Below are 22,541 nucleotides of genomic sequence, written 5' to 3'. Positions count from 1 at the left end.
GGAAATCCCCTAGCCACAACACTCCTCACTGCTGCGTGCGGCCTACCATACACTGTGTGTGTGTTACAGGATTGGAAGTGTGCATTCCTAATACCTGCAACGAGACTAACCGAGCCGCAAGGGCCCTTCGTCTCCTGGAACTGAATTGTTAGTTGCGTCTTGCACACCGTGTGCACCGTCGTAGTGCTGCCTAATCAAAAGACAGCGCTTAGACCAAATATCACGTACGCAGCAAGCCAACTTAAATTGGTCAGCACCTTGCATAACCTGCTTCATTGAATCAGAACTGATACCGTACGTTGATCTGACACACGTGTACGCTTCACACTCAAGTAAAACATGCCGTTCATCCTCTACTCCTTTGTTGCAGAGGGGGCAAAGCCTGGCATTTCTAGGTAAATGGTGGTCTCTATTAGCTGCAATCGGCCAACAGCAAAGCCGAAACCTCATAAGGCATCTGTGTGCTTCAAAAGGGATAAAACAGTGGGCGTGGGGTGGGTGCATGGGTGGCGCCGCTCGCTCAAAACTCAGCCCCATCCAGTGCTTGTATTTGGACATATGCAGCCCAAGGTGCAAGGAATCAGACGGAAACGTCTCAGGTGGTGTAATCAAACGATCGTGGGCCCAGGAAGCCATCATTCTTTTCCTGTACGCGCTAATAAGCTCAGCCTCTGGCAGCGGCTTAGAAAGCAACCAAAGCGCTTGCTCCCTTGCGCGTTGTGCTGCGCTATGCTCGCCAGCAAAGACCCTAACTACCGTAGACACCGGCCGGCCTCAACCTGCGCGCCGGCGCCGCTTCTTGGGCGGCACCGCGCTCTCCCCCTCCACGTGGCCTTGCTCGCCCCCTGCGCTACGCACATGCACGCCGCAACTGCAGGGTCCAGGCCCTGCACTGCCGCCAGGCTCTGCGCTGCTGCTGCTGCTGCTGCTGCTGCTGCTGCTGCCGAGCATTCCTTGAGGCTGCTTCAGTGCTAAGTGCTTCTCCTCCCTCCCTCACCATCCGTGTCCGCCGCCAGCAATCTGGGGAAGCGGTCACGGCCAATGATGTTATATACGATTGATCGCTAATAGGCGACGGCTTCGCACTGTTCGTCTTGATAGCATTCTCGATAACAGGTCCGAATCGGCCGAAGCGAGAAGCACTTGCAACAACCGCAGCATGAGCGCGGGAGGCGAGGGTGTGCCCGTGGCAAGTGGCGACGAAAGCCGCGTGGTTTGCGTGGCCGGCGTGAGCGGAAGGAGAGGCGTGCAGCAACCAGGCGGCGACGGGCGCAGCGCGCCTCCTACGTGCGGCTGTCTGGTGCTGGCTCCCGCAAACCTGCGCAAACATACCGGCCAGGCAGAGCGCCAGCTTTGGCAGCAGGCGCATCTCAAGGAACAACCTGCACTGCAGCAGTGGCAGGCCGGGATCCCCAGTGCGCGAGTTGCGTCAGAAGCCGAGCACACAATGCGCATCCAATACCTGTATGGGCGTGGCGGTGCAGCGATGGCAGTGCTGGCTTGCGGGCTGGGGTTGTGGCACCCCCTGCAGCATTACCGCCAGTTGGGCCAGCGGCGGGGGCGCTTGACCGTGGACATATGCAGCCAAACGGTGAGCGTTGATCACCGACTCCGGCTGCTTCCATCCTCCTGCTTCCGTTCATGAACTGATTGTACTGATACTTACGCCTTGCGCCTGTCGAGTTTAAACAGGTCCTCGGGCAAACGGCGCAGCAGCTGGCTGGCGGAAGGCCCAAGGAGGCGGTGGTTGTCGGCTGGGGCAATGGCCACAATTCGGGCACTGGCTACGGAGGCTGCGTCAGCAGGTCGGGCAGGGGCCCGAACCGGGCGCTGCTGCGCCTGCTGGTGGACGAGTACGCGCACCTGGTGTTGTACGTGGACCAGTTCTACACAAGCCAGGTAAGCATGTTCTTCATAAGGACTCAATAGGGCCGTTATAAGGCGCAAGCACTCAACTGCAAGCACTCAACTGCAATAAGGCGCAAGCACTCAACTCCAATGTGGTGCAGGTGTGCGCTCAGTGCGGACGGCGCCTGCTCGGCACTGGGCAGCGCCGCTTGCAAGTAGTGATTCCGTTGGTGGCTCGCGTGCCACCGTCCAAGTGTGCCAAAACTGCGGGACTGTGTGGGTATGTAAGGCTGGTTGGCGTTATGCCCAGTTTGGGGTGTTGGGTCCGGCTTCAGACAGCTCGGCTCAGCCAATCATCGCCAACCTTGAATATTGTATTGCAAGGCAGACTTTGCTTTGAACACGCGGCACGCGCTGATGGAGATGCCACTTGGTAGAGCGCGGCCTGCGGCCCTGCTGCGCGGTGGTGACGATGGTGGCGGCGGCGGCGCAGAGCCTGGCAGCGGCGGCGGCGGCGCAGGGCCTGGCAGCGGCAGCGGCGGCAGCGGCGGCAGCGGCGGCAGCGGCGGCAGCGGCGGCAGCGGCGGCTGCGGCGGCTGCGGCGGCAGCGGCTCTGGGCCCAGCAGTGGCGGCGTGCATGTGCGTTGCGGAAGGGACAGGTAAGGCCACGTAGAGGGGGAGAGCGCGGTGGAGGAGCGGCGCCAGTGCGCAGGTTGAGGCGCGGCCGGTGTCAGTCTTTGCTGGCGAGCATAGCATGGCACGGTGTGGGGTAGAATTCATTGCTATTTGGTTTGTGGGTGCTTGTGCTTGACAGCGGGACACGGCTGGACACATAGCGGGCGGTGCCTGAACAGACCGACCCCGGCTATGTCCGGGAGATGAGGTAGCGCTTGCGGCCGCAGACGGGAGACGTGGCGTGGCCGCAGCCCACGTTTCCCCTTGAGGGGGAGAGCAACCTTCCTTGTCTTCAATCTTCTAGTTGCAAACTTCCTTGCCCGTGCATCTGGCGCCGCCAGGCCTGCAGCCACAAATAGAGACGACTCCCCTGCCCTCACCCGGGACGAGTTGCTACTCGGGCCCAGGATGATGCCTTCCTCCTCCAAAACATCAAGCGCACCTACTCGCACTCCGCCCGCTCGCCCCTGCCCTGGATGCCGTTGTTGCCGCCTTGGACACCAACCCTCTGTACAGCGATCAGGCGCGTGCATTTGCCAGTATCACTAGCGGCCATGAAGGTGGCCGCCCGTGGCCGCCCGTGGCACCACTTCAGTCGTGGGTAGTCTGCTACGCCAGCCCAGCCTCTGACAGCCGTATACACCAGCTGAGAGCTTTGGGACGCCGGAGTGGCGCAGCTTGGCGCGCGGTTATCTCGTCAAAGGTAACGTAGCAGTTGCGGTCGCTGCTCATGCTCACGCTTTTCTTTTTGCTTGTGCTAGCTCACTAGCCTCGGCTCTACAACGTCATGTTCGCTTGTGCGTGTTGTGTTCTTTCAAGCATATCAATAACAAGTCGTGTATGCTCTTGAACTGCAAAAGCGGCCAACAACCTCGGCCTGACACCCTACACCGTGCACTACATGTTTGACACGGGTGTGACAGAGGGCCGCAAGCTGCCGATCCAGCACGAGCTAGACCTAGGGGTGCACACCACGGGCGGGCGAAAGACTGGCCTTCGGCAAACCGTTGTTCTGGTCTGTCTTCAGATCCTGCTCTGCCTACCCACAAGACCCTTAAGTCACAGGCAGCCATAATGCAGCTCACAAGCCACACCCAATAGCTGCCAGCAGATGCTATCCTGGCTGCCAGGCGCCCCCAGGCGCCCCCAGGCGTCCCCTGGCGAAACCCTGCTGTGACGGTTGGTGAACCCCTGGGTTGGGGGTGCCGACACGGATGCCGAACGTGCCAAGTGAACCCTGCTAGGTCGCGCCCAACCTGCAGCTCCAGGGCATCAGAGGGTTGACGCGCGTGCAGCGTGGGGGCATCGCCCCCCGTGCCGCTACGGACAGCGTGCGCGGAGGGGGCAGAGGTGGTCAGGTGGCGCCGCGCATTTAGGTCGTCGCATGAGGAGGCGCTAACTTCTGAAATCTTTTAGTGTATGCGATATAGCTTTCCTTGTTTGAAAGCGGCAGCGTGCAGTGCGCAGGTCAGCAAGTATGCGCCAACTCAGAATTGTTATCTCGTTTTGTCAAGTTCATATGATAATTAAATAGCCCAAATGCGCTCTACCGGATTGTAATGTTCCTGCGTTCGATAGAGCAGCGTTTCTTTAAAGCCGATTGAGGGCTCTGGAAGCACCGCAGCCCTGCGGATTCACAGGCATGTCTTCTTGGATACCTTAGAATGGTCACATCAAACCACAGCTGGCTGGGACTGCTGTGTGTGGGAGCAGCTGCTGTGTTGCTCTTCGCGTTGGCAGATTACATCCGCGTAAACAGCAGCGATGGTCCATTACCAGAGAAGTCATTATGGGCATTGAAGGCGGAGTGGGACGTCGGGCTCGGCAATACAGTTGCTGCATTCGGCATCGCACTCGCGGCGCTTGGCGCGCTTGCGGCAGGGCGCGTACCGCGCGCCAGCACGAGTACCTGCCCCGCCCACGTTTGCAACAGCGCCTGCAGTCCTGGCAGCGCCTGCCTAAGTCCTGGCAGTAGTCCGTGTGCAGCGCCCGCGCCCGCGGACGCGGCGACTCGCAACGCCGTGCAGCAGCCCCCGTACCGGCGCCAAGTCCGGCGACGCACCTACTATGCGCGTATCCCCGGCTATGAGCCATCCCAAATTACCCCTGGATACGTTCAGCGCCTGGCGGTCCTGCTGCATGTAGGTAATGGGCAGCGCGCGAGTTGGGAGGTGATTACTGGGCAAAGGGGTGAGGAGTGGTGGAGGACCCTTGGCAGGGACATCTTAACCGAGCGCCCGCACACGCTCTGGTATGGGAGCAGTCAATAGATGGTGCTACAAGGGGCGGTGTAAGAGTACCCAGGGGGGGGACCATCTCGGCCCGTGATGAGCGCAGCTGTGCAACGCGTGTTTGGTTCGGGCCTGCCGGCATCCACTGCGCCCCGCATCCGCCTGCAGGCCTGGGACCGCGCCCGCAATGGCGCCAGCAGTGGTGCCGCCCCGAAAAGGGTGCGGCACCTGGCATCCGTGGCCGTGCGGGCGGGCTCCGTGGAGATCATCATGGAGGAGGAGGAGTGGGGCAGCGGCGTGGAGGGAGACGAGCTCAGCACAGGAGGCAGCGGTCTGAGCGACACGTTGCTGTTGGAGGAGCAGACCGCCGCCGCTGCTGCCGCCTCCGAGGATGCTGCGGCGGCCCTGGCGGCATGCGTCGATGCGCAGGCGGTGCTGTTGACACCTGCACATGCACCTGCGGCCCCGGGTGGTTCCGCTGCCAGCAGCAGTGCGCGCAGTGGCGACGGCGGCGGCCGCGGCCGGCCCTCCCTTTTGGATATCATGGCGGCGCTGCAGCTGCCTGGCCAGCCCAGGTCGTCCGACGGCGTAATCAGCGACGGCGGTGGGGGCCGCTGTGCCGGTCACGAGGGCGGCGCCAGTGCCAGTGCCGCTGCGGCCGCCGTTGCCGCGGTGCCAGACACGCCGGGTGTGATGGTATTCCTCGACGAGCATGCAGCAAGGTGTGTGTGTGTGTGTGTGTGTGTGTGTGTGTGTCTGTGTGTGTGTGTGTGTGTGTGTCTGTCTGTGTGTGTGTGTGTGTGTGTGTGTGTGTGTGTGTGTGTGTTGAAAAAGCAACAAAACGAAGCCCGCCCAGACGGCGCGCCGGAGTTACTTAGATACCACACCAATACCGAGCGTCCTGTAGCCGCGTCGACCCCGGTAGTAATACTTACCCGCAAAGAGCCTGGAATCCCCCCTCGGGCGATCGACGAACGATCTGACCCCGAGTGGCACCCCTATGCATTGTATGCGCCGCGCCCTGGGCGCGCTACAACGTTGACCCAGCACGCCTAATGCCCTGCTTGCCGCCCGCTGGTCGTAGTCGAGCTCACCTACGGGTGATAGAGGAAATGCAGGCACAGGGTGGCAGCGAGCAAGTGTCACTAGCAGGGAAATGGCGACAGCGATGTTCAGGACGGCGTGCAGTAAGCAAGCTCGAACACGCATCCCAGTCCCGGCCCACTAATGAATGCGGGAAACGAGAGCAAGGCCGTGGTCGCCGAGAAACTTATAAGGAGTCGTTGGCGTGTGTGTGTGTGTGTGTGTGTGTGCGTGTGTGTGTGTGTGTGTGTGTGTGTGTGTGTGTGTGTGACTGTGTTCAAAAGAAAACGAAAGCCCGCCCAACGACGCGACGTGTGTGCGTGTGTGTTAAAAAACGAAATGAAAGCCCGCCCAGACGATGCCGGTGTGTGGGGTGTGGTGGGTGGGTGTGGATGGGTGGGTGGGGTATCAATCCCAAACAAAACAGACCCAGAACCAGCCCACAGAGTGCGGAGGAGGTTTGGCCTGAACCTTCATCTTTGACACCCTTGAGCCATTTGACACCCTTGAGCCGCAACACGCATTGTATCCCACTTGTATGGCGCACCAGCAGCACCGGCGTCGTAGAAAGCGCCGGCGTCGAGACGAAGTGCGCGGGTTTGCAAGGCAGCATTCGTGAGATCGAGGCCAAAGAAGCGCGAGAGGTGCACTAAATTCTACACTCTTAACGCGCGCGAGTTTGGGTGACATGAGGGTGCATGAAGGGCGGGGAGTGCGTTACGAGGGGTCGGGCATGGGGCGAGTTACAGTAGGGTCACGAGCGGCTGACATCACGGGGACACGACCGGGGCTGCCCTGGATGCAGTTGTGTACTTGGCGTTCGCGGTCTTCACCTTGCGTCCTTGCCCCAAGCCCGGCTGTTTCCATTGAAGTGTCCGCACCCTCATTCACTTGAGCCATGCGTTCGTCCCCTAACCAGGCCCGGTGCGGGTGGTGCGGTGGCTGCGGAGCTCACCGTTGGCGTGCTGCCCTGCTGCCCACACAGCGGTGACACAGCAGCCGCCGGGAGTGCTGGTGACATTGCTGGGGCCGTACCGCGGGCTGCCGAGGGCCACGGCGCAACTGGCTCGGGCGCTCAGTTCCGCAGCTGGCGGCTCCAGGTGCAGGCCTCCTCGCTGCAGCCCCGGGTCCTGCACGTGCCCCCACCGCAGCACCCGCACCAGCACCAGGGCGGGCGCCACGACGGCAGCGCGCAGCCGCAGCAAGGCGACTCGTGCCCGGATGCGGGCCGAGGCAGCAGCAGCGATGCCGCTGCAGTGGTGGCAGCCTCGGACCACCTGCAGGCAGCTGCTGGCGTCAGACCACGCGGTACGCTAGCTATGCGTGCATCTTTTACCGTGACCGCAACGCCGGTTCTGCTCCCAGTTTCCCCGGCTGCAGCAGCAGAGACTTTGAGCCTGCCGGCAGCTAGTGAGGACACCGCCGCAAGTGCTTCCGTGGATGTGCCGCCCAAGCTATCGCAATCGGCGCAGTCGGGTAGCGACCGACCCGTCGAGGCATTGAGGCTGCAGCCGCAGGCCCCGCCACCGCTTGAGGTTTTGTTCCGGTGCCGCAACAAGTATCTGCCAATTCGGCTGTGCTCGTGGCGCTTAGGTGGCGACGGCAACAGTTACAGCAACAACAACAGCGGGAAAGCAGCTTCAGAACCCGCTGTTGACGGTGCTGCTGGGTCTGATAGCGCTGCAAGTCGCCAGGGGAGTGTGCCTCACGCAGCCGGCTCAGGCGGCTGTATGGTGGAGTGGGCGCCGCCGAGGTCGCGGGACCCTGGCGTCGGCCTGCGGCTGCAGCCAGCAGCCGCTCAGCCGCCGACAGGCGTGCCGGGGGCTCCAGCCGCTGGCAATGACGTAGCCAATTCCGGTGTGGGTGCCAGCGATGCGGGAGTGGAGCCGCAATCAGAGCTGCAGCCGCTGCAGCACAGGCAGCTGCAGGTGGAGGTGGAGGTGGACGCAACAGAGCTGCAGCTTCTGCCGGGACTGGCGCTGATGAGTGCGGCTTGGGCTGGGGCCCGTCTGTTGCGTGGGGAAGGCGCCTCACTGCACACTAACAGTGCAATCCGTTGTGTGATTACGGTATCTGGCAGAGCACTGTCCTGACCTCTCCCGCCTTTCACAGCTGGACGTACGTTGCTGCGGGCGGCCCCTGGTGGCTCTACCGCTGGTGCTGACGGCGGACGAGGCCATGGCGGGCGAGCTGGCGGCGGCGGCCCGCAGCTGGGGCCGGCCGGAGGCGGAGCTGGAGGAGCTCCTGATGGACCTGGGCACATGGGAGTGCCACGCCGGCACGGCGCTGGCGGCAGCGGGGCAGCAGCGGCAGCAGGGTGCTCCGAATGGCGCAGCCGCCTCCACCGCTGGTGTGGGCATGCAACATCAGCCGCAGGACGAGGCACAGGAGGACAAGAGCGGCGGCGATGTCCGCGTCGCTGCCGCCTCGCTGCTGCCGCTGGGTAGCCACCTGCTCCAATACACGCGCCTGTGCGGCTGGCGGCTGACGGCGGCACACATGCGGCACACGCTGGCGCAGCTGACAGCTCTGGCGCACGCACAACAGCAGGGACAGAGCGCGGGTGCGACCTGTCTCCGTGGTGCTGACGCCGGCGCTGCAGCTGTGCCTGGGCGCGTTGATGCAGCTGCGAACGAGGGTGGGAACAACGGTGCAGCCGCCGCGGGTGAAGTAACTGGAAGCTTAAAGCCACATGTGGAGAAGGGAGCCGCAGCGGCGGCGTTATGGCGTGGACCCTCAAGCCCGCGGATAGCCTTCGCCACGCGCCGGCCCCGCCCGACGACCTCTACACCTGAGAGGCATGCAGTGTTGGCGGTGGGAGCGACCGAGGCGCAGCAAGAGCCGCACGGCACGTCAAGCGACCCCACGCAGCCTGCTCACCCAGTCCTGTTGCGCCGGAAGCGTGGCGTCCCGCAGGCAGCTCCCATGCAGAAGGCAAGTGCAGTTGATTCCGACAGCGGCAAGGGCAAGGCAACAGGCGGCGTGCAGCCTTCTCAGCCTGAGGCAAAGGCCGCCGCGTGCATCCCTGCGCCTGGTGGGCCGGTGTGGCAGCCTCTACAGCCAACGCAGCCGCACTGGCTGGAAGCTATTCTGGTGGAGTTTTGGCTTCGCCGGATCCCCGCAGGAGAGGATGATGCCTTCGCTAGGTGGTCGCTGCCGTGGGTGGTGGCCCAGGCGCAAGTCCTGTAAGTGCCGTGCGCGAATCCAGGGCTCCAGGTTTGGGAAGTCCTGCTGTCTTGCTTGGGCGCAGGTGTATTGTTCTATGGTGTTTACCGGGTAGTGGCTTAATGGCTGTGCCGCCGCATCACCCCTACCCGACAGGCACTGGATGGAGGCGTCCTCGCTGGCCGCGCTGCTGCTGCGCGCCGCCCTGGACGGCCAGGCGTTGTACCGGAGCAACATCAGCACCATCATCGCATGCATGCCCGCCACCGCCGTCCTGTGCGCGCGCAGCTTCATGCCGCCCGACAGCTGGGCGCGCCTGGTGTCGGCGTTCCGCGTACCGCGCTTCGGCATCTACAGCGCCACCAAGGCATTGCTGGCATTTGGCCTGATATCTGCGCCGCCCGGCATCTGCGGCTTTGCGTCCGGCTCGGCGCAGCTGCTGATGGAGGGTGTGCTGCTGGGCGCTTGCTCCATGGTGAGCGTGCGGGCAGTGGAGACAGGGGGGCCAAGGTGAAGGCGGCGGCAGGGAGGGGGGCGTCGGTGTGGCCGGCAGAGGCGGATGTGGGTGGGGCTTCAGGGCGTCAGACGGAGTCGCGCGGTCGTCATACTGATATGCAGAGCGGTCCGCATGCGCTTGCAAGGGTCAGCGGTACCAAACGCATGATTCACCCGTCCTGCCCGACCCGGCCCTGCCGTGCATTCAAATGTTGCGCCCGCAGCTTCCGCCGGTCAGCACTGCCACACTATTGCTCATGCTCCAGCTCCTACACTTCCGGATGATGCGGGTGCTGGAGGCGGATGACCGGCCCCATGCGGTGTTTGGCGAGGCCGCGGCGAGGCCGACTTCCTGGGGCGGCCTGCCCGCCATGTGTGGCGCCGAGGTGGGCAGCTGGCGGTGCACCGCGCTGCAGCCGCTGCTGACGTTCAGTGTGGGGCTGCTGACAGCGGCTGTGTGCCGTGTGAGCCTACGCCTGCGCTTTTGGCAGCAGCGCGGCGGCGTGACTGCGGCGGCTGTAAGTCCGCTGGGGGCCTGAGGACCTGCGGCTGGCGGTGCGTGTGGCTGGGGGTGTCTGTGCTGTCACATATACGGTAAAGACCCGACGTTGCCCGGCACTTTAGCGTTGCATAACAATGGACTGTTGCATTAACGCATGCACGTGCATCTCGGCTCCTGATTACCATGTTACGGTACCGTACGCAGCCAACCTGCTGCATGAGGAAGTTCTGAACCGAAGTCCTGAACCTTGACGGTGATGGCGGACACGAAGTCGGTGCTTGCCACGCTGAATACCTGCGCTGTTCGAATGAAGCACCGCTGAGGCTCGTTGTATGTTGTGCCGGTGAGCGGCCAAGTTTTGAAGATGAGGTAGTGACGGGCGGAAGGGCTTGTCTGCTGAATTACGGTAGTGACGGTACCGCAGGTGGAGCGGGCACACGCAAGCGCAAGTGCGCAAGCTTAATGCCTGGACCCTGCGTGGCCCTGTCAGGCGAGCTGCCTGAATGCCTTATTGCCTTGTAATTGCGTTGGAATACACTGGAGGCGCGTGTCAAATGCCTCATCCAGTGGGGCAAGTGGCCGAGTGGGTGTGCGGGCTACGGGCAATGCTCCGCGAGTGGGAATGTCGGAGGCGTGGCAACAGGTTGGCAGTCAGCTCCAGGCTTGGTCTCGGACATTGGAAGGGCAGCGGGAGTCGTGTCGTCGCGGAAGTCACATGCGCACGCACGCACGAGAGCAGCAGCGGCGTCGGTAGTGGGCAATTGGCAGCTGCCGGCACAACCCCTGTAGGTCAGGAGGGGACACCCGCGGAGGACGCCTGGGTGATGGATTCAAGCTAGTCCCGGGCAGCACTCAACGGTCCCTGCCGCCCTGCGTGCTTGCACGCTCTGATTGTCCCCTCTTGGAACATTGCAAACATAAACCTATGGGCGGGGGCAGGTGAGGGGCCCCCTCCTCTAAGCGGGGGCCTCCATGGGACCTGGTCTATTCTACATCGCACACCTGCCAGATCACTCCTGAAAGCACTCGTGATCGCTTCACTCCACATCAGGTACATTAGGCTCTAGCCTCTAGGACACTCTAGAAACATGTCACGGCAAGGGCGGCATTGTGGCATTATGGATGCGAATTACAATTGAAGGGACAGACCGACAAGCGGGAGCACACCGTACCCACGCCGCGAGGGACCGTCTCCGGCCCAGAGAGAAACACCCACCCCCTGGTTGACTGCCGACCTTCATAGCATTACGCGCATGAGTCGAAGCCAAGCCGAAGCCCGCCAAAGCCCCACCGCCACGTAACACCCCTCATCTCGTTTAGGTCTTTTGGTGGCAGCGCCAACGCAAAACAAGGCACGACAGGCCAGTGGTCTGCCGACAGCCCCATCAAACGCAAGCACCACACAAATATCACGTCCGAAGACGATGGCTGGCGTCAGAGACGCGCAATGTCTTGGCCCGAAGGCCCATGTCTGATAGTCTGTGCCGAGGCACAACTGGAACCGGAAGCCAAGCCGAACCACCACCAAGCCACAGCACACCACAGCCCCTCTCAAAGGGCGCACCACCCGCCATCCGTCCAACCAACGACCCAGGCCGACCCTCCACAAAAGCCCCAGCGGCACTCGGAGACGAGAAGAGCCAACAGTCGCCCGGGCGCCCGGGCAACAGCCGCCCGTGCACACACACCCCAAACCCGGGACTACCCGACTGCGGTCACCACGCGCCTACCGGTCCATGAACCGTATGCTGCGAGCTACAACCCTCAGGGCTAAAATCTGCAGAGCCAGGAAGACCGCAGACAGAGACGACGGCTGACTGGGCGCCACGAGTAAAGGCGCCGAGGAGCACACAGGCGAGGCACCGATGCGCCAGCCGTTGCGCCGGGCCAAGGGCGACCAGAGGGCTACCCACTACCTGCAAACACAGAAACCACTGACAACACAACACCGAAGAACTCATGCGACCAGCCGCCCGCGGGCCGCCATGGAACTTCGAACCCAAAGCTCGGCGCTGAGCGCCTGTCTGAACCCCAACCCTGTCTGAACCAATCTTATCAAAGCGCCCGGAACAGGCGACAAAAATTTGGAAACGAAAGCCAAGGTCGACAACTAAGATGTTGTGCGCCCCCACGCGAGCAAAGGCTCGCGGGCTAGGGGTTGAGCCCTAGAGGCATTATGGCACCGGGGCAATGGACGTACGGTCAGTCAGCAACCCAAGTTACGGGCGTCTCAGATTTGCCCGCCCCCGCCCTGGCACGCCACGGGCACGCTCAGTGTCGCCTGTACTTCAAGCCGGGACACACACCTGACTCCAACCAATAGTTGAACATGACGCGTACCCTTGATACTAGTAGCCTCTACTGGACCAATTTCTTGTTACCGGTCCGCCTTCAGTACGCCTCAGGCACCATATAGAACCTGCGACGAAGGCCGGCCGGAAACGAGGCTTCCTTTTTACCTTGCCTTTCAATACTTCTACAGAAGCTGGTGGCAAATGCAAACAGCAAAAGGTGCTGGTTCGTGCTGCGCTTGCGTTATGCTTTTTCAGAGAGTTACCAGCTTCTGTTAGCGGCAGCGAGTTGTAATACATCTTTTATATAAATGGGCGGGTGTCATAGCAAAAAAACATCAAGTGCTGTTCCGCCAAGTCCACATGCCGAGAAAGCTCGGCGACCAGCGTGGCTCGACGATGCAAATACACCTGACGGCAAAGTAAGGACAGCAAGCGAACCAGGCATCTTCCGTGACAGCGCAGAACGTGGAGGCGAGGGGGCACTTTACTCGCCGCGCGGGGGTGGCAGACGACTGTCGGTGGGCCCCGGCGACTCGCCCCCGGACAGCCTCAGCAAGCCGCGTGGGCAACAGCAGCGGGACAGTGCCACTAGCCACCACGCGCCGTGGGCAGGAGCAAAGGGTTTGGTGCCTGGGGATGACGACGACGGCGACGGCCGCACGGGCGTGCAGACCTTCCTGAGTGGGCCCCTGCTGGCTGCGGGCGGCGGCAGCAGGATACCCAAGGGGCTGCTGGTGCCGCTCACTGCACGCCGCGGTCAGGCGGGCGGTGGAGACGGCTACAGCCGCACGCATGAGCTCTCGGCAGCTGTGGACGGCGGACGAGGCAGGCAGCGCCGCACGACGGGTGACTACGGACGTAGCGATGCAGACGACGACGGCGATGGCGGTAGCAATGAGGAGTCCCACATCCTCGCCTTCAACGCGGCATCACCAGCAAGGCCGGCGCCGGCAGTCCAAGGCAGTGGCGGGCGCCGCAGCCATGTGGGGTCAGACAGCGGCGCGACCGGCCATGGCGGCAGTGGCGGCAGTGGCCGGCGCGGCAACACCGCAGCAGCCCGTGGGGCGCAAGCCGCCTCATGCGACGGCGGGGTGCCGGCGCCGCCGCCACAGAAGCCGCAGCAGCCGCACAACCGTCACAAAGGGCGGCAGCAGGGCCAGGGCGTGGGCAATGACAGCCCGTCATTCCCGCCGCGCCTGGGGCCGCAGCCACAGCCGCCCTCCCAGCAGGTCGCGGGGGCAGGAGCAGGGGCGGGGGCAGGTGGCCGGGGGCGGGGCGGCGCAGGTGCAGGCGGGGCCCGGCGCACCACGGCCGACAGCGGACTGGGGCTCGGCGGTGACATGGGCCACAGCAGGACAGGCCACAGGTGGGGTGTGTGCGGGGGCAGGGCCGTTGGGGGAACAGGGGCGTGCGGACTGGTGCAAGACCGCAACTGTCCCGCCCGGGGCAAGCTTTTGACAACGCGTAGGACCATTATCTTAGGTCCCGGCACATGCGGCCCTCCCTATAGCCATGCCCGTTACCATCTTGTGTATGCTTGCAGAGGAGCCGGCGCCGGTTCCCAAGGCGCAACTGGAGGTTTGGGTGCGTCTCCCCCATCCACGCATGACAGTAACGACGCCGCGGCAGAGGCAGCAGCCATCGCCGCGGCGCTCGCCGCTGCCCAGGCTGCCGCCGCGGAAGAAGAGGCGGCAGAGGAGCGCGCACGTGCTGAGGCTGAGGCGGAGGCGCGTGTGCAGGCGGAGCTGGCGGCGGGCATGGCATGGGTAATCAGGCCCGGGCCCCCCATTGAGTCCACCTACCAGCTGGGCCGGACGCTTGGCAAAGGGAGTTTCGGAGTGGTGAGTCAACGGCTGCGCCGCATCGGTTGGGGGGATGTGTGCCATGTCGTTGCTACAGCATACCGCTACACGGTCACGGCGGCCTCAGTCGTGCCCTGTCGGTGGCTCCGACCGCCCACGACTGAGCTGCTGGCGATGCCCCGCTCAGGTCCGCGCCGCCACCCACATCGCCAGCGGTTCGGAGGTGGCCGTCAAGACCATTAGTAAGAACCTGCTGCGCGCCGGCGACATCGCGGCACTGAGGCGGGAGGTGGAGATCCTGCACCACCTCAAGGGCCACCCGCACATCTCAGAGCTGCTGGGCGTGTTCGAGGTGCGCCCTGGGCCGGCGTGCCCCCCTGCCGGAGCCGGGAAAGTTGAAGAGCCGGGCAGTCGGGTGCGGACTGTCTGCCGGGCCAGACCCTGCATCCGCCTGCCTGCTGCTGCGCGTTTGGGGTCCATCGCCATCAGGACCCAGGCCGTGCTGCGCCTTGCCCCCCACGCCTTCCCTGCCTACTCCCCCTGCGCACCCCTGTCCCTTTCTTCGCACCTGCAGGAGCCCACGCAGCTGCACCTGGTGCTGGAAATGTACAAGGTGGGTGGATGGGCGAGCGTGGGCTGGTCGGTGCGGCGCCGTGTGCACCTGGGGTGTGGATGGGGACAGGCAGGGGCAGCTAGCGGGGCATGAGGTCGGCACACGCTTGGTTGTGGGACATGTGGCGGACGATAGATGGGTGGCTGAGGGGCCGGGTCGGGTGTCCGGGCCGAGTGGTGACACAGCGCCACGTGGCGCCACACCCGAGTAGCCCACGTGGTGTCGGCAGCCTTGTCAGTCAGACACCGCGCGTGCGGCGGTGGCAGCTTCCACCGCCGGGCGAGAAGTGCCCCTCACTTGCCGCTCGCTGCCATCTCCATCGCACCCTCACCACCGCATGTGCTTCTTCAGGGCGGCGACCTGTTTGACGCCATCATCAGTGTGGGCCGCCACAGCGAGCGCGCGGCGGCGGACGTGATGCGCACCGTGCTCACCGCCATCGCCTACTGCCACGCCATGGGGGTGGCGCACAGGGTGGGTGGGCGGCGGGCTGGAGGGGGCGGCTTGGTGACTGTGCCCAGAGCAGGGCTGTGTACAGCAGGCTGGGCGCGCGTGGCTGACACTACCTTGTGTCGCGTCCGACCATTCATCCGTGGGCTCTGCCTCGCCTTCCGGCCGGTAACGCATATACGCACAACTGACCATGCACCACCACAAACATAAACACGCTTGTACCGCCTTCGTAATTCAACACGCGCGCGCTCGCACAGGACATCAAGCCCGAGAACTTCATGTTGTCGGAGGATCCGCACAGCGCACACGACGACTCGGACGAGGGCCAGGAGGCGGACGAGGACGAGGTACGCAGCAGCACATGCGGGCGGGGTGGAGGTGGAGGTGGTGGTGGTGGTGGTGGTGGTGGTGGTGGTGGTGGTGGTGGTGGTGGTGGTGGTGGTGTATTTGTTTGCACCTCCAGATGTGGAGTGCGCATATGCGCTGTCTTTGTCGGAGTGCCTACCTGGTGGCCGGCTTTCACCGGCGACCTGGTGTGTGGAGGAGGACTAGCAACCGTAGATAAAGGCTATGCGTTGCAGCGCGCTTGAAGTTTGCTTTTCGCAAACTCAACCACCCACCGCCACTTCTCATCGCGCTCCACGTCCATTCCCCCCCCCCCCGCCTACAGGTGACGGCGCGCGGAGCAGTGGGCAGTCGCCTGAAACTCATTGATTTTGGGCTCTCGGTCTTCTGCACCGGTCAGTGCCTCTGCCTTTGGGGCCGCACCTGACAGCCGCATCCTCGACCCGCCTCCGCCCTCCGTCCAACGGCCCCTCGCCACCTCGCACACCGCGCCGCACCCACCCCCTCGCTGCGTTACCCGGTCCTACTTGCCCCCGCTTACAACCTCCTTGCCCTCGTTGGCCCCCACAGATAGCTGCCCCCTGAGTGAGACGGTGGGGACAAGCTACTACGTGGCGCCCGAGGTGCTGGCGGGCTGCTACAGCCGCGCCGCGGACGTGTGGAGCGCGGGGGTCATACTGCACATCATGCTGGCGAGTGCGGGCTGAGGCCTGGGGGGGGGACAGGGGCCAGGGCGCTGGGCAGGGTGGTTGAATGCTATGTTCAGCCTGGCGCAACAGGTTGGGGTCAGACGCTGGCGCAGGGCAGTGCGAAGGGGCAGTGTGCCAGCAGGTTGCCCGGCCGAGCTGCCAGGTGGCGGCTGGCTAAAGCCCCACGGCCTGTGCGGCTGCGCTGCAGGCGGGCTATGCGCCGTTTGACGGGCGCGATGACGACCACATCCTGAGAGCCATTCTCAAGGTACGGGTGGGGCCGCACGTCGGCAGGGCGCGGGGGAGGCACGCCGTATGCGTTAATAAGGCCATCGCATGACGATACACCATATGTGTGCATGTGTAGCTGCTGTGACTGAAGCTGGGAGTGGAACGTGTACTTCGCGTTCAAGCCTGATGATCTGTCGGTGTGTTTTTGGGCTGAGCCCCCCCAGCGCAGCGTTCCAGGGGGGGGCGAAGCCCCCCAGGAACACCCCTGTCCGTGGCCCAGTTGTTTAGCAAACTGCCTCCTTCGATGCCTCCGGGCCCCGGGCTGTTGTGCGTGCGTCGGCAGGACATAGCATACTGGCGCAAACCGCGACTGCTACGTATTAGTATTTGTTAATGCCTATTGCATGTAAATAGGTGGCAGGGCGAAGCGAGAAGTGCCTTCGCGCGTCCATGAACAATTGACTTTCGCGAGGTCGCGAGGAAAGCATCCGGTGCCCGCTGATATGCAGTCTCTAAGGCAAACGATGTTGGCGGCAAGCAAAGCGGGGAAGTATATCGAAAGTTTTGAGCGACTTGCTGAGCAATGCCTGCCAACGCACCAGAATGCCCGAGGTCGCCCCCGCCCCGCGCCTAGCCCTTTGAGCGTGGGGCGCCGGGGAGGTATTGAGTATGGCAGGAGGCGAAAGAAATTCTTGGGGTGTTTGGGAACGTGACAAGGCACGCATGCGTGGCGCGGGAAATCCCGCACGACCCCAACCCGAGTGTCCGCGCCTGCGCGTCGTGGCGGCATGGAGGCTCTGACGGGGCGTTACACGCCTATTAGCTCCCAAACGTACGGGGGCTCAGCCCATTTTCCAGCTGTACAAAGCTGACACCCCTTGTTGGTCGCACCTCAGGGGAACCTGGACCTGAAGACCGACCCCATCTGGCAGGTGCGCGTGGGCAGCGGCGCGGGAGGAGGGGACACGGGGAGGGGGCGTCGTGTGCTCATGCGCCGCACGCGTGTGTTCGCCCACACTTGAGCCGTCCTGAGCCCTACTCACGTGCCTGATCCCTCTCAGAGTATCTCCCGGGAGGCTGTGTCCGCCCTCACGGCCATGTTGGAGAAAGATCCGGCCAAGCGGTGAGCTAGAGGGCGGCAGTGAGGGGCAGTGAGGGCCCACTTGCCGTCATACCCAAGCTTCTGGGCCTTGACGTCGCCTGCAAACCGGAGGCTCGGGCCAGCTCGTGCATGCTTAACCCGCCGATTCTTTCCCCTTCTATGCCTTGACTACGCGCTGCCTCTGGGGGTCAATCTAACCCGCTGCATACACACGTCGGCCCCCCGCAGCGCCACTGCCGACCAGCTGCTGGCCATGCCCTGGTTCGGCCGCACCGCCGCCGCCTGCGCCGCGCCCTCGGCGCCGCTGCCGGGTGTGGTGTCGGAGCGCATGCGCCGTTTCGCGCGCATGAACAGCTTTAAGCGGGAGGCGCGGCGTGTGGTGGCTGGGCTGATGCGGCGGGAGGAGGTGGCGGGGCTGGTGGCGCAGGTGAGGCGGCTGTGGGGCTGTGGCGCCCGGGGGCAGGGCCATGCGCAGCTGGCGAGCAGCGGGCTGAGGGGCGAGGTAGCGCCGGTGCGCACACCACGACAACAACGACGGCACTCATGTTTCTCTCCTGACCCCTGGTCATGTATTTGGACCCGGTCCCACGGTGTTGCAGTTCCGGGCGCTGGATGTGAACGGCGACGGCAAGCTGAGCATCCAGGAGCTCAAGGTGGGCGGCAGGGGGGCAGGGGCAGGGGGGCAGGGGCAGGGGGGGAGGAGGACGGCAGGGGCGCGGCGGAGTGGCTGTGGGCTGTGGACACATGGTACAGGGCGCAGGGAATGCGTGTGTGCAGGCAGGGCCTCTGGGTCCTCTGCGAGGCGGGCTCACCTGGTGGTTGCCCAGCGCCGGCTGTGTGCCTGCTGTGCGCCCCTCCGGGTCCTCCGCCTGCCGCCCGCAGGAGGGCCTGGCCAAGCAGGAGCTGCGGCTGGGCGGCCCCACCGCCCGGCCGCTCACGGAGCGGGAGGTGGAGCAGCTGCTGGCCAGGTGGGTGGCGGCAGGGGGCTGGGAGGGGTAGGGTGCCGGGGTGGGGGTAGCCTCTCCCGGTCTAGACCCTAGAAGCCGAAACTAGAAGCCCCAAAGCACGCACATGGCGTGGCTGTACACCGGCCCACTGTACACTTGGCATCTTCTCCCCGGTGCCGTCCTAGCACAGCCGCACACACATACCTCCTAGTTGCTTTTACGCACAGGTCCGACCTGGACGGCGATGGCCTGCTGGATGAGTCCGAGTTCATTGGCGCCACACTGCCCGCCGCCGCCATCACACGCAAGGCGCAGCACGCGCTCGCGGCCTCAAAGGCCGCCGCTGCTCCCGCCCGGCGTAAGACCCGGGCCGGCAGCGCGTCCCGCTTGCCCCGCACCGCCAGCGGCGCTGCCCGGGCCGCCGCCGCCGCCTCCCGGCCGGGCAGTGCGGGTGGCGCCACTGCGCTGCTGGCTGCTGCGTTCGCGCACTTCGACACGGACGGCAGCGGCTTCATCACCGAGGACGAGTTGCGGGCGGCGCTGGCGGCGCACCACCCGGCCGGCGAGGGACCCGACATCGGGGCCATCATGGCGCAGTTCGACATCGACGGCGACGGCCGCATTGGTGAGCCAGGCTGTGCAGCACTTGGGTGGTTGTAGCCGGGACCAGTACCGGTATCAGCGCGGCAGCGGTTGCCGTACTTTGCCTGTAGCAACATGGACATGCATGGACAAGAACGAGCGGCGGAGTGTCGCCCGCCGCGGTGTGCTTGTGCCTGACGCGGCCTATGCTGCTGCCCCCCACCCCCACCACCACCACTCCCTGTGTGCGCTGCAGACTATGACGAGTTCCTCAAGATGATGGTCCAGGCGGACGAGGGCGAGGACGACGAGGCAGGTGGGGAGGCGGAGGTGCTGGATGTCTCCAGCACACCCCTGCAGCCAGACGACGACGGCGCTGACGCCGAGGGCAGCAGGGAGGCCGCGGCGGCGGAGGCCGCGGCCGAGGCGGCCGACCGCGTGGGTGGCTGCTACGTGGGTGTGCGGCCGCGCAGCGCTCGCCCCGGCAACAACCGCATCACAGCCGCTGACGTCGCCAGGCTGGCAGCGGCGGCGGCAGGTGATCCGCGGGCAACGCCGCAGCTGGCAAGCGTGGCAGAGGCCGGCGGTGCGGAGGTGGCGGGGGCGGAGGAGCGGCGGGGTGTCAAGAGCCGCAAGGTCACAATGGCCTGGGCCCTGGGAGACCAGGTGTTGGACATGGAGGCGGAGGGCGAGGGCAAAGACACGTTAGGCCGCGCAGGAGCAGCATCACCGCAGCCGCCCGCATCCACGTCTACGGACAAGCGCAGTGCTGCCGCAGCCCGCGGCAAGCCGGCCAATGGGGCGGTGGCGGTGGCGTCGTCACAGCCGCCAGGAGCCAAGCAGGGCCGCGCCGGTGCGCCCATGTGGAGCGACTCGGACGACTCGGCTGAGGAGGAGGTCCTCTTTGCGGAGGACGGCTTTGGGGGCGAGGACCGCCACAGCCGGCACAGCAGGCCCAGTGGCAAGGCCGCCCGTGGCAGTGCATCCGCAGTACCAGCAACCGCGGCGCGCCGTGACACATACCTCATGACACGCCCAGACCCCGGCCAGGCGAGCGGCGCCCTCAAGCCCTTCACGCCGGCACCCATGCCGCCTGCAGCCGCCGTCAAGGTGGTAGCAGTTGCGCCCAAGCCGCCGCCATCAGCAGGGCACGGAGCTGCGGACGGCGGCCCCAGTCGGCCGCCAGCGCTGCAGCTGCCCAGCCAGCCCTCGGGCGGCCCGTCCCGCGCGCGCCCGCAGCAGCAGCAGCAGCAGCAGCAGCAGCAGCAGCCGTCCCATGTGTCCGGACCCAACGCAATGCCGCATGCCGCGTCGCCAGATGCCGCACATGAAGCACTGGACCAGCCCATTGGCGGCGGCCGCGCCGCCAGCAGCAGCGGCAGCGGTGTGGGCTATTTGTACGCCTCCCGCACGTCGCCGCACGGCACCGGCGCTGCCGCCAGGTCCCCGGCCAGCCCTGCCGGGGGCGGTGCCGGCGGCCTGGCTGCTTCAGCTTTCGGCACCGCGGGGCGGATGGCGCGCAGCAGCATGCCATCCGGCAGCGCTGCCGGCGGCCAGTACGCCTCCGCAGCTGCTGCTGGCGCCGCCCCAGCGGCACACAGCCCCTCCTACACTCGGGCGCACCCGCCTCCGCGGTACCAGGCGCACCCAGGCGGGTCCCGCCACCCCCACGACCCCATCACCACCATCTACGGCGGTGACAGCAGCGGCGGCTCCCTGCCGGGCTCTCCCTCCGCCGCCTCTGCGGCAGCCCACCAGCGGCTGCCGGGCGCGCGTGCGTCCGCCGCCGCCGCCGCCGTCTTCGGCATCTCCTCGTCCAGGGGCGGCAGCAGCGCCTCCGCGCCCATCGCCAAGCTGACGGCGGCGCACCCGCCACAGCCGGTGCCGGTGGCGCAGGCGGGGCGTGGCAGCGCAGCAGCGGCTGCAGCCAGGGGCCACATGGGGTCAGGAGCTGGTGGTGCGCACGGGCCTGCAGGCGGCACCGGGTCCCAGCTGTGGACCTCCAGCAGCTCCAGCGCCTCGCCCACAGCCGCGGCCGCCCATGTGGGTCGTGCGGGCGTCGCGGGCAGCAGCGCCCACGGCGCTCGCTCCAGCGGCAGCGGCGCCCGGGGCCCAGGCGACCACCACGCAGGCGCAGGTGAAGGCGGTCTGGCATACGGCGGCACACCGGACGGCAGGGCTCCAAACTCTGAGCCGATACCTTCCCTAGGGTCAAACTCGCGCACGCGGCGCCAGAGTACTGGGAGCGCATGGCAGCAGCAGGCGCCGGCGCCACCGCAGGCTGCTGCTTCACCGCCTTCCCCGCACCCGCCCTCTGGACGTCTCCAGCACTCCCCGCTGCGCCCCAACCCGCTCTCGCCGCGCGGGCCTCTGGCGGCAGGCCCGGGCGGCGCCTCCGCCGGCGGCGCCGCGGCTCGAGGTGGTGGCGGCGGTGGCCTAGTGTCTCAGCTGCATCAGCTGCAGCCGCACCCGCCGCTGCTGCTGGAGGAGGAGATGGCGGCGCCCAGCCCGCACAGCGGCGGCAGCGCGTCCAGCCTGAGGCCCCGCGGCCGCCGCACGTCGCGGCAGGAGAGCGCGGGAGGGGAGCTGCCGGTGGCGGGGGCGAGTGCGGAGCTTTGGCTCATGAACGGGGGTGCCGGCGCGGCACCGCCGGGGGCTGCGGCCGGCGACACGTGGATGGTGCTGGAGGATGCGACAGGGGGCGACCCAGGGGGCGACACGCCCAATGGCTCGGCGGGGCTGGGCGCGCGCCGCAGCGGGGGTGGGCAACGGGGCCCGGGTCTCGGGGCCCGCCGCTGAGCAGGCGTGTGTCATGATGTGGCAGCCTGTGCACGGCTGGTGCAGTGGGCCTCGGGTCTTGTAGTCCGACCCTGTGTCCCTGTGACCTGGGCGTTTGAGGACGTGGGCAAGCATGGGCAGCGAGCAAATGCAGCGCCACCCCTACATGCCAGGGCCTGAGGGCATGGGACCCGGGTGTGGTTCAAGTGCTCGGCCCCACGGCGTGATGTCCAGCGCCGTGTGGCCGTGCCACCCCACAACTGTCTCTGATGTGCATGCAACAGGTCATTTGCAGGTGTGGGGAGGCGTGGGACAGAGGGTGCAAGGTAGCATTCATGAATTCATTGGTATCGGGGTGGGCAGCGCTGTTAGTGTTAAGTACAGTAAGGCAGAGCGGTGACACCATGAAATGTGCTGATAGTACTGATGTGCATGAGGTGTGGGGCTCTAGACGGCCCAGACGAATGGTGGACGAAGGGTGGGGGGTCCTGGTGGGTTTGCAGTCATGTGATACTTGCATAGCCGCGGGTCGAACGCGCCCAACACCTTTGAACGATGATAAGCGTACAAATTAAAATAGGTACTTAACAAATATACTGCGAGCAAGTCCAACGACACGGCGCGGCCACAACTGACGGGGAGAGCCAAAACAGTTTTCGCCAGTCCACGAGTAGTCTCTGGCTCGACTGTTTCGGGCCCCTTTCCA

At 65.2% G+C, this 22,541-nt stretch overlaps 4 protein-coding genes across 4 annotated transcripts; 3 read left to right on the top strand and 1 right to left on the bottom strand.

Moving 5' to 3' along the window:
* Nucleotides 1-51: 51 nt before the first annotated feature.
* Nucleotides 52-1,104, bottom strand: CHLRE_02g074474v5 (uncharacterized protein). The gene has a single exon (XM_043059115.1). The coding sequence runs from the start codon at nucleotides 949-951 to the stop codon at nucleotides 775-777; it is 177 nt and encodes a 58-aa protein (XP_042926749.1). The 5' UTR covers nucleotides 952-1,104; the 3' UTR covers nucleotides 52-774.
* Nucleotides 1,105-3,938: 2,834 nt separating this feature from the next.
* Nucleotides 3,939-7,964, top strand: CHLRE_02g074437v5 (uncharacterized protein). Its single transcript, XM_043059114.1, has 3 exons — nucleotides 3,939-4,664; nucleotides 4,923-5,476; nucleotides 6,757-7,964. The coding sequence occupies exons 1-3, from the start codon at nucleotides 4,188-4,190 to the stop codon at nucleotides 7,928-7,930; spliced, it is 2,205 nt and encodes a 734-aa protein (XP_042926748.1). The 5' UTR covers nucleotides 3,939-4,187; the 3' UTR covers nucleotides 7,931-7,964.
* A 54-nt stretch (nucleotides 7,965-8,018) lies between these two features.
* Nucleotides 8,019-10,533, top strand: CHLRE_02g074400v5 (uncharacterized protein). The gene is made up of 3 exons (XM_001701775.2): nucleotides 8,019-9,022; nucleotides 9,159-9,477; nucleotides 9,722-10,533. Exons 1-3 carry the CDS (start codon nucleotides 8,085-8,087, stop codon nucleotides 10,034-10,036), a joined length of 1,572 nt encoding a protein of 523 aa, XP_001701827.2. The 5' UTR covers nucleotides 8,019-8,084; the 3' UTR covers nucleotides 10,037-10,533.
* Nucleotides 10,534-12,558: 2,025 nt separating this feature from the next.
* CHLRE_02g074370v5 (uncharacterized protein) lies at nucleotides 12,559-22,494 on the top strand. The gene is made up of 16 exons (XM_043059113.1): nucleotides 12,559-13,659; nucleotides 13,837-14,134; nucleotides 14,283-14,447; nucleotides 14,670-14,708; nucleotides 15,060-15,182; nucleotides 15,419-15,508; nucleotides 15,832-15,901; nucleotides 16,077-16,198; nucleotides 16,404-16,463; nucleotides 17,323-17,358; nucleotides 17,488-17,549; nucleotides 17,757-17,955; nucleotides 18,128-18,181; nucleotides 18,411-18,496; nucleotides 18,703-19,100; nucleotides 19,314-22,494. The coding sequence occupies exons 1-16, from the start codon at nucleotides 12,602-12,604 to the stop codon at nucleotides 21,854-21,856; spliced, it is 5,403 nt and encodes a 1,800-aa protein (XP_042926747.1). The 5' UTR covers nucleotides 12,559-12,601; the 3' UTR covers nucleotides 21,857-22,494.
* The last annotated feature ends 47 nt before the right edge of the window (nucleotides 22,495-22,541 follow it).

The sequence above is a fragment of the Chlamydomonas reinhardtii genome, chromosome 2, assembly GCF_000002595.2.
Source record: "Chlamydomonas reinhardtii strain CC-503 cw92 mt+ chromosome 2, whole genome shotgun sequence".
Lineage (NCBI taxonomy): Eukaryota > Viridiplantae > Chlorophyta > Chlorophyceae > Chlamydomonadales > Chlamydomonadaceae > Chlamydomonas > Chlamydomonas reinhardtii.
The sequence above is the reverse complement of the archived record's forward strand: the minus strand, read 5'-3'. Positions and strand labels throughout refer to the sequence as shown.